Source organism: Crocuta crocuta, unplaced genomic scaffold (assembly GCF_008692635.1).
Source record: "Crocuta crocuta isolate KB4526 unplaced genomic scaffold, BGI_CrCroc_1.0 scaffold102, whole genome shotgun sequence".
Lineage (NCBI taxonomy): Eukaryota > Metazoa > Chordata > Mammalia > Carnivora > Hyaenidae > Crocuta > Crocuta crocuta.
Window position 1 is genome coordinate 4,303,728 of NW_027530019.1, and position 16,606 is coordinate 4,320,333.

At 42.7% G+C, this 16,606-nt stretch overlaps 1 protein-coding gene across 2 annotated transcripts in view; it reads right to left on the reverse strand.

Moving 5' to 3' along the window:
- SLC27A2 (solute carrier family 27 member 2) overlaps nt 1–14,683 on the reverse strand; it is a 42,186-nt gene extending 27,503 nt beyond the window's left edge. For both annotated transcript variants that reach the window (XM_077764322.1, XM_077764321.1), the window contains exons 1-2: nt 14,206–14,683; nt 2,345–2,554 (exon numbers count right to left, since the gene is read on the reverse strand). In XM_077764322.1, coding sequence (XP_077620448.1) covers nt 2,345–2,554; nt 14,206–14,683 — 688 coding nt within the window. The remainder of the gene's footprint in view (nt 1–2,344; nt 2,555–14,205) is intronic.
- Nucleotides 14,684–16,606: the final 1,923 nt, after the last annotated feature.

The window sequence follows — 16,606 nt, forward strand, 5'->3', positions numbered from 1 at the left end:
TTCATTATAAGGCAAAGCAGTATGGCCAGCAAACTACCATAATTATAAACACAATTCAAAATTCATTTTCTCTGACAGAGGGAGGGCCAGTGGCATTGTGTCAGTATTTATGCCCCATTCTATACTAATACTAAGACATAGAAAAAAGCATCAATAAATCAGTTGTATTCACTATGGAAAAGAATTGTCCAGATTGTAAAAGCTCTACAATATATTTTTAAAAAGAAATATATATCCTTTGCTGCTTTGAAGTATTTTCAAAATTTTTCTAAGATTATGTATTAATGAAAAAATAAGAATATTTGGTAATTATTATATAATTCTGTGCTAAATAATGTGAGAAACTTTGTTCTCCAATTGCTTAAATAAGTTCTTTTAATTAATCTTTACAGGAATAACTTAGCAAATATTTTACTCAAAGATAAGGAGAGAAGTAAAATAAACATCAAGCCATTTATTTTCCAATGAAATATAAATTCTGAATTGTGGGATTAAATTAAGGAGAGTCCATTCTCTTTTTCTCCCTAAAATGGCTTTATATTTGACTGCTAAAACCTGCATTGTGAAAGATCTATACTTGTCTGGCACTAAGACTAGAACTCCCTGTCACCAACCAAGGACTCAATTTTTCTCAATTATTTCCCAAAGGTTACAATTAAATTTCACCAATCTAGGGGCGCCTGGGTGGCTTAGTTGGTTGAGCGTCCGACTTTCGCTTAGGTCATGATCTCGCGGTTCGTGGGTTCGAGCCCCGCGTCGGGCTCTGTGCTGACTGCCAGCTCAGAGCCTGGAGCCTGTTTCAGAGTCTGTGACTCCCTCTCTCTCTGACCCTCCCCTGCTCACGCTGTCTCTCTTTCTCTCTCCTAGAAATAAATAAAACATTAAAAAAAATTTCACCAATCTATTAAGAAATGAGGTAAAAGTCTCATATATTAAGGTACTGTCAGTATGTAGGGGAAGCATTTGGTTAGCTAAGTCATTCCACCATTCTGTTGGCATGCTAGTATGTAACTGCTGGCAGATAGAAAAAGGATAGACATGCTTTGGGCACTGGTTTTACTATGTCACTCCCAGTCTCCCTTCTTCATTTTACTTAAAGAAAATACTTATGGAAAGTGATTGTATGAAAGGAAGTTGACCTTCAGGTCTGGTAACCGGGAGAGCAGTTGGGTGCTGAGGGCCTGTTAAGGTGAAGGAGGGAGTGGCTGTAGGCTGGTGTTGCGATAAAAGGCTCAAAGGAAATCTTAGCTTTCTATATAATGTTTGATTGGTTTACAAGGAGACACGTGTGTATTACCTGCTTACATTAAAAATTTAATCAAAAGAGAGAAAATTCACCTATTCAATTTTCCAATATTAATAATAATGGTCAGCATGCTGGTACTGGCTTCTTGTCCTCCTTCTAAATATATCCCTCAGGGCTTATATCATTACCTTTTCATAATGTTTTCCCTAGCCTAGAGTAGGCAGACACCACATGTCTGTTAAGTGGAAGAACTGTGCGGTACTGTGGCACAGAGGTTAGATTTATGCACTGTGGAGTGAGCCTACCAGGTGAATCCTGATACTTCTACCTACCTTGAGAAGTTCTTACCCTCTCAGTTTCTGGATCTGTAAAATGGGAATAAGAACAGTATCTGTCTTAAGGATGGTGAGAGAACTGTATGAACATAGACCATAAAGCTCATAGGAGAGAGGCTGGTACATTCTATCTTTAATACTGTATGTTCCATATAGCAGTGTTCCAATAACGCTGGTGACTGGCAGTGTTTTCTCTTAGTGGCTCATAAAATTATGGTGCAGCTTACAGTTGAAGGTATCCTAGATTCGATGAAATACAGTATTTTAGGCCCTGGGCTAGAGCCATCCTACACCCACAGCACCAAATCAGTGTTGCATGGGAAGACAGTGGTCAAAACATTTACATAAAATACACCCCATTATTGTCCTAATGTCTTTTTTGGAGTCCCATTTATAACTACTTATACATTATGTGTGGACTCAGAATATAATATAATAAAAATCCAACAATCATTTAAAAATGTCCAAAAACCTATTTAGTGCTAAATATCATCCATCCTCAAAATTATTTTTGTATTTCTTGCTTAACCTATTTATCTGTTCTACATACCAACCAGGGGGAAATATGTATAGCCTGGGCAAACCCAAATAGGATCATATGCCATGAAATAAGATCAGTTCCCACAGGCAAAGAGCTAAATCCTCTCAACTATTAGTTATCAGATAAGTTTCGCCAAAGGAAAAGAACATTTGAAAACCTAACCCAACTTTTAACTCCTTAAGGATAGGTCTATTTCTTTGAGAATGCTCTCTTAATTTTTACCTGTGGTTCCAGAAGTATAAATGTATAAGGCAGGAGTGGAAAAAGTGACTTCAGACCTCCATGACTCTGGAATAGGTTCTGTTGACACTTCATCCACTTTGTCCAGTAAAGAGTCGACCCCATCCGTGTTAGAAGTTCTGCTCACATAATAGATGGACACATTATCTTTTTTCAGGCTTGGCAGCACCTCTTCAATAGCTTCTTGTAGTTCTTAATAGGGAAAAAAATCCAAACCCATTAAATTAGTCCAGTAAAGTTCTATTAGTATAATAAGCTTCACAGTAATTATGTTCTTGCTGAACTGCGTAAACATGACAAGTGGAGTTTGTAGTTACATAATTTTAAACACGAAATTTGCTATACTTGAAAATATCACAAGATTCCAAAGTTTGAGGGAAGGCTGGATTTTAATGGTTTCATAGGCAGCAAATAGTTGGTTGAAATCTGTACAAACAACTAGACATGGGATAAAAACCAAGATATATAAGTGCATAACTTATATGCATGTCTGGTATACATCTCAAAATACTTCAGAAATGAAGTTATTCCTAATACATGTGTCCCCTAGTGATGAAAAGGAAAAGAAAAGAAAATTTTAAGGTACGAGATGAGGAATGAAAACAAGGCAGCCATACTAACTAAGATGATTGAAATAAACTTTATATAACAAATATATACATTTTTTTTAACACATCAGTAACAAATAGTTCCCTGAGAAAGGTTTGGCTGATCTGGGAAATAAGCTCCAAATTTCATAAGCACATTCTCTGGTCTGAGGAAAAAACAGGACTTTTTTTTTTTTTTCCCACAAATAGTTTATTGTCAAACTGGTTTCCACATAACACTCAGTGCTCATCCCCATAAGTGTCCTCCTCCATGNGACTTTTTAGCATGTTTTTCAAACCATAGGGCATAGTATAATAGTGGGTTTTTAAAATCATATATAGTGACCAGCATTTAAAAAGTTAAAATAGAAGCAAATAAAAATTTTCAGAGTGTTTCACACAGAGTAAGAGGAAAGTATTATTTTTTTAAAAATTGATTTCAGTTATGTGGGTGTCTGGGTACTGGGTCACAGACAAATATATTTTTTACTGTAAGTCAATGCCAAAAAAACCTTTGTGTTTTCAACTTGATTTATGTGCCCTTAAATCATAAGATGAGATGGCCTTTAAGCTTACTTGTCTTGAACTTGTGATAACTGAGGTGAATATACTTAATAGCAAGGTGACCCAATACCCCAGGGAATTACCTTGGGGAGGCTATCCCGAATTCATCCCATATGCTTTGTTTTTCATATGTTTGTCTATGATATCTCCATCAAAACAAAAAATATCATCTGGGAAGATGCATTTAAAAAAATTTCAAAACATTTTAACCAGAGGACTCATGCACCTGGTAAACATAAATCAAAGAGTACAAACGAGTTTATAATGAAGATCAATAGTCCCTTACCCCATCCCTCTTAACAACTACACCTGCTGCCTAGAGACACAATCATTGTTTTAAACATGTTTCTTGTAACAGTCATCTCTCTGTCACCAAACAGTGTGTTTTTCCTGCTACCTCGGGACCTATCAATTTTGATCCCCATCCCTGTTTTAACCTTGTCTACTCCCGACAGTTACTATCTCCACTTTATGTTGTCTAGGTTAATAGTATGTGTGTCTATTCTGGGGCTACAATTCCATCTTCCCAGCTTTGCTTATGGGTTGGCTCTAGAAGATGAACATCAGTAATCAGGATCAACAAGATTATGACTATGTAAATATTATGCACCACAGAAGTAATACACTATAATAATTCCTGAGTTTTCTCCTGGAGTTTCTATTGGCTATCATTCTTTTGTTGTTTATTATTATTATTTACTATTATGATTATTATTTTATTTTGAGAGAGAGACAGTACACATGTAAGCGCTCAAGTCAGGGAGGGGCAGAGAGAAGAGAGAATCTCAAGCAGGCTCCACAATGAGCACAGAGCAGGCTCAATCTCAGGATTGTGAGATCATGACCTGAACTGAAATCAAGAGTCAGACGCTCAACCGACTAAGCCACCCAGGTGCCCATGGCCACCATTCTTCAATAAACTATTTGCCTCAAATATATTGTAAATATTTTTTTAACCTCCATCAGATCAGCTTCTCTCCCTTTTTGCCCGTTGAACTTCCCTTCTCCTTTTCTACTCTTCTGTTTTAACAGGTTTCTTCAGCACTTCAAAATATTAACCAAAAATATTACTGTTAAAAAAACATCCCATCCCTTGCCACTGCCTTGGTCCAGATCTTCATTATTTCCTACTTTGATCACCCCAATAGCCTTCTGACAAATCTCCTTATCTCTAACCTTTCCTTGCTTCCAATTTATCAGCTACACTTCGGCTTCTTGTTACTGCCCTGTTCAAAATCTTTCAATGGCTGCTCATCCCTTGTGGTTGGTCCACTCTTCTTATGCAGCATGTGAGGTCCTGAGCTCATTCACAGTCTAACCCCTGGGGACTTTTCTGATGTCATGTCTTAGTACCATCTCTTGTCCCCTTCCCTCTAACCACACTGATCTATGTGAACTGAATGTACCCATATTCTCACATATCATGGCCTTTGTCCAAATGGTTTTTACCTGCTTTGAGTGCCCTCCTACATCCTGTTCACCCGGAAAACTCCAGCTCATCCTTCAAGGCTCAGCCTTGGTGACACTTCTCTCTGTTGTCTTCCCTCCCTCTACAAAGTGAGGTGCTTCCACAGGGGCCTGCATAGCCTTCTGTCAGAGTAGTTAGTACATAGTGCAACTTGCTTGTTCTTTTTCACCTCTATTAGTGAAAACATTGGGATTAAGAATCATAACTTAATCATCTTCACATGGCCAACAATAGTGGTTGTTGTGTGCTCAGCAAGTGCTTACAACTGGAAAAATGTGCACAAAGGATTATGTTTGTGTGGAAGAGACAAAGGAATAAACTAAAGCTGTTGATTCTAAAGAATTCAGATCTTACAATACTATGAATGGATACATCTCTAATAAAATATAATGCACAATGAAATAATTATTATGAAACAAATATGCGCTGCACACAGGGCTCAGACAAATAAAGATGACAACAACAATTGCTGTTTCAAGAATTAAGAAATCTCCTCGCTCTCACCCCACCCTCCTTCCCTCCTCTGAGGCTATATATTTAAATACTGTGTCATAAGTTACCTGGGTTAGTCTTTAGTGCCTCTGCTTCCCTCTTTCCCAGCATTTATTCAACATCTAAAGGGTACTCCCTATGTACCAGGCATGGTTCTAAGCACTGGATATAACAGTGAGCAAAACAGATACTGTCCCTGTTCCTATAGAGCCTAATGGGGGAGGAGATCATCCATTAAAATAAGGTATCCTAGGTGTCACAAAAGGTGATATGGTGTTTGGGGAGGAACACAAAGCCAGCCCAGAGGCAGGATCATCTAAATGGAGACCTGAAAGATGAACAGAAGTTGGCAACAAGTTGAAGATCCACTGAGATTGGCTGTGCCTGTCTCTAGCAGAGGGGACAGCTTAGGTAAAGGCCCAGGGGCAAACAGCATGGTGCCAAAGTAACTAAAAGAGGCTAAAGCTGACTGGAGTGTAGAATGGGAAGGAAGAAAGTTGGGAGAAGAGGCTGGGATGTGGGTAGGGTCCAAGTCCCTGGTGTAACCTAGGCAAATGGTCTGCATGGAAGACCATGATAAATTTTTCAGCATGAAATTTACATTCCATTTTTTTAAAAAGGAAAAAGAAAATGTAATTACGCAGGTGTCATGCTTGATCACAGTTCAAGCAATTCATGCATCTTCTATTACATTTTCATGTTTCTACCTAGCTATTTAGTTTGTGATACCTTTTGTAGAAGTCATCTCAGCCAAAGGAAAGGCCATTGCCCTTGCCCAACACAATTTCCCCACATGTCCTCTGGACTGCTGACATATAATTAGCATTTGGGCATTGACCTGAGGTTCCAGTGACTCACCAACCACATTGGGACATACCTAATATGTCCAATTGTAGCCGCCCTTCTTCCCCTAAACTAGAGATGCTGCTATAAAAACTGAAATTTGAAAGGAAATTCTGGAAGTGAATATCAGTTATTAACTATCTATTTGGTATTTGGTGTCTTTCCTTAAGCTTTTTATGAATACAATTGGATACACATGTTTTCTTCTTCACAGATTTTTGTGCAGTGTGTGGGTGTTAATTTCTACTGTAAAGACTACTTACTTAAAAGTGGCATTCAACCAGGACACAAAAGCTCAAATAATTCTACTTGGCACAGGTTGAGTTCCTGGGAACTCTAGGTTTTCAGATTTACAGTTCTTCTCATCTGTGAGGTTGTAAGAGAAGCGGACTGGATAGAGGGCGAGGTTGAACAGTGATGCAGTCACATAGGGAACTCACTCAACGGATCCTCTGATTCTATGGGGACTCCGGGTCTGGGATGGCACTCCAGGACTGTCCCAAACTAAGGGAAGTGGGGTATACCTTCACCCTTGCCCATGAACCCGTCACTGGATGTAAGTGGTGGGGGCTGGGGTTGGGGGGGAGGATAGTGCTTGACCTTGGGCAAGACTTGACCGTTTTAAGCAAGGGCAAGTCTTGGGAGAGGTCTCAGCTGAGAACTTCAGCTGCCAATGCTCCCAGAAGCTGAGGAATGAGCATTTCAGTCCTGCAGAGGGGATCTGGGTAGTCTATCACAGCATCCACTCTACACTGCATCCTTACTGATAGCAAAGCCCTTGAATTTTTCATTTGTATAGAACAATTTGTATAGCAGCTTTACACAATTTGTGTCACATAATTTTTACAAGAATACTGTGATACTGATACAGTAACCCAATTTCTACAAATGGGGACAGAGGTTCAGTGAGTCTATGTATGAAAGGATACATACAAAATGAACAGAAATATACTGGATTTATAGGATTCCTGTTTCCTTATATCAGCCATTCAGGTTTAAGTTTTGAAAGACTGCTTTACTTTTTAGAAGATGCTGTCTGTTTGACCTTCTGTTCAGTGCTTGTTAAATAAAGCATGTGGAATCTGCCTTTGAAGAGTCATATTGACAATCTCTTGTTCATCTTCTTTGAAAAGCATAATCTTGAGCTTTACTAAAAGCTTGGGTGTGGGGCGCCTGGGTGGCTTAGTCGGTTGAGCGTCTGACTTTCGCTTAGGTCATGATCTCGCGGTTCGTGGGTTCGAGCCCCGCGTCGGGCTCTGTGCTGACTGCCAGCTCAGAGCCTGAAGCCTGTTTCAGTCTGTGACTCCCTCTCTCTCTGACCCTCCCCTGCTCATGCTGTCTCTCTCTCTCTCTCTCTTAGAAATAAATAAATAAATAAATAAAAGCTTGGGTGTGAAAAACAGTATCCACAGAAAGTTATCTCAGTGGCACAGAGATCTGTTGGTTTCTCATTGGTCTGATTTTAAGCCATGGGTTGAAATAGAACTTCAGAAAAAGAAGTGCATACTTGAGTGATGGAAAATTGAATGATTACCACATTTCCCCTCCCTTCCTTAAAATCTATCTTGTTAAAAAAAAAAAAGAAATCAAGGTAGCATATGAAGTTTCTCTCTTTTTTTTAATAAAAGAAGAGAAATTTATGAATACTTGGGTCCATTCTTAGAAAGCAGTGGGGAGAGGGTAGGTGGCAAGCTGACCCAATCTTCATTTCAAGGTGGCAAGATGCCCCTGGCTAACCCTGCAGCTTTCTGCTAGGAAAGGCATTTAACCTGGTGGCTTGTCCTGCTACTCCACTGCCTCATGGAATGGGTATCCGACTGCGTTAAATCAAACACCCCAGAAATGCTTATCAATAAAGTGGGATCTGAAAAGAGGCCATGACAGGAAATATGTTTTGATCAAAGTTCCAGGATGATTGTGACATGGCTGGTAGACGGGCAAGTCAGGATTGACGGTTTACTTTTTCTTCATTCAAAAAGGCACTGAAACAACACAAACTGGTTCTTAATAGCCCTTGGAGACAGTCTGAAAACAACTTGTCAAATGCCGTTTGTAACTGTGATTTTGCATATTTAGCATTGGCAGTTTGGAATTATCGCATTTAAAAACCCATTGTCTGGTCTGTACATCGACACGCTATGTGTTCCGATATCCTTCAGATAGAGGCATATATTCACTTCTTCCCCTACCCCCACAAAACAAATCACCCTGAGGTCAGAAAGATGTTAAACCAAGGTTAAGTCTCACCAGGAAAAAGTAAATCTTTAACAGGGAAATACATCCTCATATTACCTTTGTGTACTTACATAACTTCTTCTTCTTCTTTTTTAAAATAGTTTATTGTCAAGTTGGTTTCCATATAACACCCAATGCTCATCCCACAAGTGCCCCCCTCCATGCCCATCATCCTCCTTCCCCTCTCCCCCTTCCCCATCGGCCCTCAGTTTGTTCTCAGTATTTAAGAGTCTCTCATGGTTTGCCTCCCTCCCTCTCCCCAACTATTTTCCCCTTCTCCTCCCCCATGGTCCTCCATTAAGTTCCTCCTAATCCACCTATACGTGCAAACATATGATATTTGTCCTTCTCTGCCTGACTTATTTCGCTCAGCATAACACCCTCATGAAGTTACCTAGTATTACTAGGACTTACATAATTGTTATCATTTGATATCCACAAGCAGCCATTTCACCTATCTACCAGCTATCTACTTCCCTATTTTTCTCAGAGGCTGTGGGAAGATCTTTTTAGAATACTGGCCACTTACACTCAATGTGCAGAATAATCTGAACTCTATCCTTCTTTAGACTCAATAACATTAACACCTGATTAAAGTTTGTTTTGTTTTCACCTCTTTATTCCCTTCTTGTTTCTAAGGAAAAAGAACTGTCAGTCTTCTCGAATATGCTAGCAAAATGCTAGTTTATTTTGAACAAAGATGTACAACCACCTGCTTTGCAACCTTTCATTATGAGCAGGGTAAGAAGAAAAATTTTAGAGAACCTTTTAAAGCTAGCTTTCTATTCAGACCTTGGGCTGCTTGGGATCCCAGCCTTTGAGTACATTACCATTTGACATCTAGGATTTTGTCCTCCACTATCCTATGCACAGACCCTCCCTACTATGGTCCCAGACCATCCTATGCTCATGACCGGCTTCCTTTCTGGCAATGAGACCCCGGGAGAGCACCTCTCTCCAACAGCCAACTGCCAAAGGTGAACTGGGAGGTAAACAAATCTTGTAGGGTGAGGCTGGGCCTTGGGAGATTGGATCTAAATGGATTTTCTCAAATCAGGATATATTTAACTTTTTTACATCATTTTTCATGCCCTCATGCCTAACCCAATGGTTCTTACACTTCAGAGAAGAAAGCTTGTTACAACCAACCGGAATAATGGAACTCATTAATTTGACAAACATTTATTGAGTGACTACTATGTGCTAGGTATTGTTAGGGCATTCTTCAAAGATATATGAGAGAATTCTAAGCCTTCGAGATAATCAAGGTGCACTGAAGCAACTCGTCTAAGTTTTTCCTTGTACATCCCAGAGAGAGGAGAGGAGTGGAGATAAGATTATCTCTATGCCTTGATCCTTGACTAAAGTTGGCACTGGAAAATTATCCTTCTTCATGGAAGTGAGGCCTCTGCTGTTGGCCATTCTTTGAATTCCCTGAGTCCTTATTTTCTCTATAGTAGAGTCCCTTCAGTAAACAGCTTTTAAACACTACCACTATTTAGATCATCTTGCTGCTGTCCTTACATAGCAAAACTCTAATAAAGCATCTGTGTTATGAACCTGATGAAAATGGCCTCTGGGCTCCTCTTGCCTGGAATGCCCTCTCCCCAACTGCAATAACCCAGCTCAGTGTCAATGCCTCCAGGAACTTTCACCCTCTGCTCATCCCCCGCCTTCCCCCCTTCCCCAACTCTGTAGTTCTTTCAGCATACTGATCACATGCTCCTGGATACCACATTCACAGACATTTGTGTATGTGGCTTAGTTCTGTTACCGGATTGTAACATCCTTGAACTAATTCATCTTATTTTTTCCCTGTCCTATTGTGGCAACTAGCATGTACCTCGTGGGGACTCTCTACATGTTCCCTGACAGTTTTTGTATCATCTGCTTTTCTGAACCTAACCTCAAAAGTTTGCATGACAAGAGTTCTCCTTGGTTCTGACACCAGTTTTATAATGAGGAGCTCTGTCATCGCAATGATGTCCTACTTTTGAAAGTTATTGGAAGCATGTTCCTTCATCACATTGTTCAAGGGAGGTCCAATATTTATGTTTCACAATCTTGCAAAACCAAGCCAAGAGTAATCTGAAACATTTTTTAACTTCTCTGGATCTCAGGTTTGCAATAGAGAGCATCTTTAACTGTTATTAAAGCCTGTGAAAGGGTAGTACATACAGGAACCTTGAATGGTTATGTTGAGTCTTGGTCAGGGTGCTGATGAAGGAGGCCTGGGATATCCTTCCAGGGGAAGAGTTAATTTAGCCACAATCTTAATGCTAGCATAAATGGCAGCAAAGCAAATTTACTATTTTGGAGGTTTTCCTGCCTGTTTTTATAAAATCCCTATGTTGTATGAGATTAAACATTAAGCTCGCTTTCCTGTTTTACCCATATTCTGTGCTTGGGAGTTGCTTGAAAAACTACCAGCCCCCAAAGCTGGTTTTTATCAAAGACATCCCTCCCGAATCAAATAGCTGAAAGTAGTTTTTCCATGTCATTATTTACATCATACCCTTTTATGGAGAAGGATCCTGAAATGTACAATAGAGAGAATATCATATTCTCTGGGAGAACAGTAAATCCTGAAGCAATAATTGGGTACTAATAATTGGGTAATAATCCTGAGAGCTTTAAGCCCTGTTAAGCTTTACATAGAGTCACCAAAATTCGTGACAACTGGATCAATGATAAATGTCACTGTGCTGCTGGTCTTTTACCTAGACTCCAGAATTTGACAGCTAGTTGGAATTCAAGAGCTCTTATTAGCCCACAAGCCCTGAGGCTGAACTTCAAAGTACAGAATCAAACTGTTGAATTGTTGCCACTCTAATACTTCTAAAATGTCTCACTTTTACGAACCATGTTCCAATGGTGTAATAGAGTAAGTGCCCTGGAAGTAGGGGAAAAAAAACCCGCCCCCCACAAAAAACAAAAAGCATGTGGGTTCTGTCCTCAGCTCTCTGTTGCCAACTAGCCATGTGACTCTGGACAATTGGTATCCCCCCTTCTGGGTCTTTGTTTGTTCAACTATATAAAACAAGTGGAAACTAGACTGTTTCTCACAGCCTAATCCTCAGACCGTTTGCTTTAAAATCATCTAGGGGTAGGATGGAACTTGCTACAAAAATTCACATTCCTGTGGTGCCTGAGTGGCTCAGTCGGTTGAACCTCTGACTCTTGATTTTGGCTCCGGTCAGCATCTCGGAGTCATGGGATCAAGCCTTGAGTCAGGCTCTGCACTGGTCATGAAGTCTGCTTAAGATTCTCTCTCTCTCGGGAGGGAGGCAAACCATGAGAGACTCTTGAATGCCGAGAACAAACTGAGGGCAGATGGGGAGAGGAAGGGGGGAGATGGGCATGGAGAAGGGCACTTGTGGGGATGAGCACTGGGTGTTATATGGAAACCAACTTGACAATAAACTATTTTAAAAAAAAGATTCTCTTTCTTTCTCTTTTCTCCTTTTGTCTCTCTCTTCCTCCCTCTATCCCCTCCCCAACTCGTGCATGCGTGTGCTCTCTCTCTCAGATAAAATAAAAATTAAGAAAATTCACATTCCTAGGTCCCACCAGAATCCCACTGATTTCACTGCTTTTGAGGGACAGGGCTCAGGAATTTGCTTTTTAAAATAAGCTTCCCAGGTGATTCTTATGCACATTAAAGTTTCTTTTCTAAATGTTTTTATTGAAAGATATCATACTTATTAAACTCGGAGGATTATAGGACTTGAATTTCTCTCAGATTCCTTCCAACTTCAGAGAATCCTAAGGATCAGTCCATTCAGCACACTTATGTATGGACATCTCCACTAAACATTCAACTTTGGACTCCATGTTCCCTCCTTTTTAGGTCAGAGTAGAATTCTGCATGGTGTGCAATGTTTCTCAGGGATTTGGAAAAACGGAATGTTTTCCAAATGCGTGGCCTCTCTCAAAGGTCAGTTTACTTCCAGAGTGCTGTTAGGTACACTGGAAAATCTGGTTCAAATTGGATCTGAGTGTCAGAATCACATTATACTCTCCACATACACTGACCGAAATGTAATGCTCAATGGCAGAGGACTGTTGCCTGGGGTTGGGGAAGGAGATACCTGCTTGGTTGTACTTCTGACTTGATTACAGACCTAATCTCTGCAGTCCCTGACCTCCCTCCCAGGGAGCCAGAGGTACTATGCAGGTAAGTAGTACTGAAATCCTTCCTGAATTGGTAAAAAAGATCACTGTGATACGAACTTTCTTAGGAACCAAAAAGTAAAGTAATAGGTTTAAGAGAGTCTTCCAGTTACTAAGAGGTTAAGTTTCTCATTTCTTAGGCAGCTAGAAATTGTTGGGAATTTTCTTGAAAGGATCATCCCCTTTATATAAGTGGGCAGCTTTTAAATTGTCCCCCCTGAATTTTAAACTTTTATACAAGGCCTTCAGTTTTTGGATTACTTTATGCCACGTGAAACAGATGTGTACGTTTCTTGCTTTCCCACGAGTGAACGGACATCTCATCTTTCTGTGACACTACGCAAGCTACCTGGTTTGCCTCCGTTTCCTCAGTTATGAAACTGAGCACGGGGGGAGGGGGGGAGAGCAGAGGATGCTTAATCCGTTCCAGCTCTAACACTACATCCACGTAAAGGAAGGTAGAACGATGCAGGGAAATTCATGGGCTTCGAAGTTGGATGGATCTGGGCTTGAATTTTAAGCTTCAGTTTTTTCAACTAACAGGAGGTAATTACATGTTATGTCTTAGGGTAATAAAAGCACCCGGCATAGGGGTTGGCATGCAGAGGCATTACAGAAAGGTGAGGTGTCCTGGCTCCCTCCATGTCTTTCAGCTCACAGCTGGTTGGTCCTCCCCTGACTGAGTAAGAAGCAATTCCTAGCCCTTACTCAACTGCAGCGACAAGCTTTCTAGGAAAGGAAAACCAACTGTCCTGTGGGGAACAGGTTGTTTCTTCCTGGCCTGGTCAACACTGGGGCATGGAGTTACCATTTCAGGTCTTTCTGAAGTGCGTTGGAAGGGAACTACAGAGCCAATGGTCACTTTGGCTATAGATGTAATGGGGGCTGACAAGGGCACTGCAGGAGATCCCCAGAGTCTTCTTGAGGAGCAGGTGGGGTAATCTTCTTTGCAGTGAGAATCTAGAGGGGCTAGATTTGAGAGCCCAAGCAGCCATGAAGACCTTCTATCAGAGGAGGAAACCGAGGGCCAGGAAGGGAAAATGACTTTCTCAGGATCACTAGCCAAACAGCGGATGTGAGCCTCTGGAGTTCACACTCAAGACTGCATTTTAATGCAAATATTATCAGTACTGGTTAAGAACCTGGACTCTGAAGATAGACAAATCTGGTTAATTCCTTTCCTCTCCGCTCTGCGACCTGGGACAGAAGGCTTCGCCTCACAGTCCTCGGTGGTCTCATCTGCAACGCCCGACAGTAAACCCTATCTGTTGTGAGGATTAAAGGCAACACTGTATGTACCGTCCGGTGCTTAACATAGTGCCTGGCAGAGCTTCAACAGGCTGTTTTAATGACCATTAGCATCTTGAGGAAGGGTTGCCATCCCCTCCCGCTACACTTCCAGTTCGGACCTTAGGTTCCCTTTCCAACCCCTTTACCATACAGCGGCTGGTGTGTCAAGGGCGGGCGGTCCCCGGGCTCACCTGGCGAGGCCAGTAGCACCTTCGCGCCGCAACACTGGAAGCAGTGTAACAGGGACTTCGCTCGGATGTTGTAGTTGAGGCACGCCATGGCACAGCCCAGCTTGGCCAGCCCCAGCCACAGCCACACGTACGCTGGTTCGTTGCCCATTAAGATCGCCACGCAGTCTCCCTGGCGCAGGCCGATGTGGTCGTGCAGCGTCCGCGCCACTTGGTTGCTGCGCCGGTCCACCTGCGCGTAGGTGAGAGTCTCGTCGCGGAAAAGCAGTAAAGGCTTGTGCGGGATCTGGCGCGCTTTTTCCAGAAACTTGTGTAGGATGGTGCGCACCGGCCGCCGCTGCCCGTAGCTGCGCGCTTGCCGGGCCACGCCGACCAGCCGCAGGAAGTAGCTTACGTCCTGGAAGAAGTAGGGGCAGCACAGGTTCACCAGCAGCGGCAGGAGCAGCAGCCCCGCCAGGACCGTGTAGATGGCGGGCAGCATGACGGCGGCGGGGCCCCCAGTCCCGGCGAGGACAGGGGGCGCGNNGGGACTCCCGGGGTGCCAGGCGGGACCCGCCAGCTGAGCCCGCCCCCTCGCGGTGCGCCGCCACCTGCGCGCCCAGCCGCCTGCGAGCCCGGCCCTGCGGTCCTCCCCCTGCGGAGAAGGAGGCTTTGAGGTCTCGGCCGCCGCTCCGCGCGCTGCCAGAGGTCTGCGTTGTGACCGGAGTACCTTCCACCCCGGAGCCACAGTTTCCTTGTCCGAATGCTGATGACAAGACCCACTTAGCGGATGTTGAGATTAGAGGAGATAATGTAGGCGTCGCGCTCTTTGTTGCTACCAATAGCAGGGTGCCTTATACAAACGACTTACTGTGATTACCAGCAAAGCGCCTTGTAAATGTGAGAGTCCGATTATTTATTAATAACGGGTACCAGGCGTCACCGCCAAGTTAGAATCCCATCTCTCCCTTCTTGGTCCCCGGGGCTTTCCACTTGGTCTCTCTTTGTTTTTCAGATTTGCACACTCCTCCGCAGCGCAGTTGCACACTCCTCCGCAGCGCAGTTNCACCTCATCCCAGTCCTTGGGCTGTAAGTAAGGACGGGACACTCTAGTCCCAGTTGGCCCCGCCAGGCCCAGCGAGCCCATACTGGGCGTAAGGTAGCGCGCCACACTCCGCCAGGTGAAGTCAAGCCCCAGCGATATTAGACATGTATTTGTTTGACTTTCAGTATTTGGTTCTAAGTGATTTTTTTCTCTCTCGTGTATGTTGAAGGTTCTCCACTAGGGCCAGCCCAATTCAACATACATTTACTAAGGGGCTTTATCAGAGAACATTACAACACAGAGGAAATTAAGTAAACATTCCCATGTCTCAAAAGCCGTCTGTGTGTGTGTGTGTGTGTGTGTGTGTGTGTGTGTGTGTGTGATCCTCTCTTTTAATTTCCCTTAGTGCTGCTGCTGCTACCGAGTGAATACTCGCTGCTTGCTACTGAGGAGCGTCGGGATCTAGGTAAAGCAGTGTTCTACTTTCTTCCTCTCCTGTGTTCCTGCATTCATCTCTTACTCTTAGGAGATAACCACAAGTAACGAGCGTCTCCTCCTGCTGGACTGTGTGCTAGGGGCTTCCCTGTAATATGTTTCTGGAGCATCACAGTCATCTGAAGGTGGCACTTCCATGCTTGTTTACAAGCAGTAAATTAAGACAGCTAGTAAGTGACGCATGAGTTTTGAAACTGGTATCTGTTTGGCCCTAGGGCCCTCCCTTAGCAACCATGTTAGTGCTGTCCTTTTATTCTCCGGGTTTCTATCCATGTTCTTTAGCAATCTTTTCTTTTCTTTTCTTTTTTCTTTTTCATAATCTCCCCCTCCTCTGTTGTTGTTTTTTTGTTTGGTTGGTTTTTTGCCTCCTCTTTTTATCCATGGGACCTGACCAAGCAACTCTTTCTTTACCTTTTCCCAAGTCTTTCATGGCAGATCCAGCTACGGGCTAGTGACTGGTTGCATCATTTCCCTGGGGATGGGTTGGGGGCCTTGGTTATCCCCAAGGAATAGGCTGTAGTGTTAATCAAAGTAGAGGTCAGGACAGAAACTAGTCTTGAGGCGTCACTTCTTTTATATGGAAGCTTAGAGCCAGCATTCCCCCCCCCCACTCCCCTTTTAAAATGCTTATTTATTTTTGAGAGAGAGAGAGAATAAGCAGGGGAGGGGCAGAGAGAGACGGGGACAAAGGATCTGAAGTGGGCTCTGTGTTGACAGCAGAGATTCCGATGCTGGGCTCCAACTCCCAAACAGTGAGATCAGATCATGACCTGAGCTGAAGTCACATACTTAACCAACGGAGCCATCCAGGCGCCCCAGAGCCAGCCCTACTTTTATGACCTCATGCCACTCTGTCCCTTCATGGCCGGTCACTTCAGTAGCCTC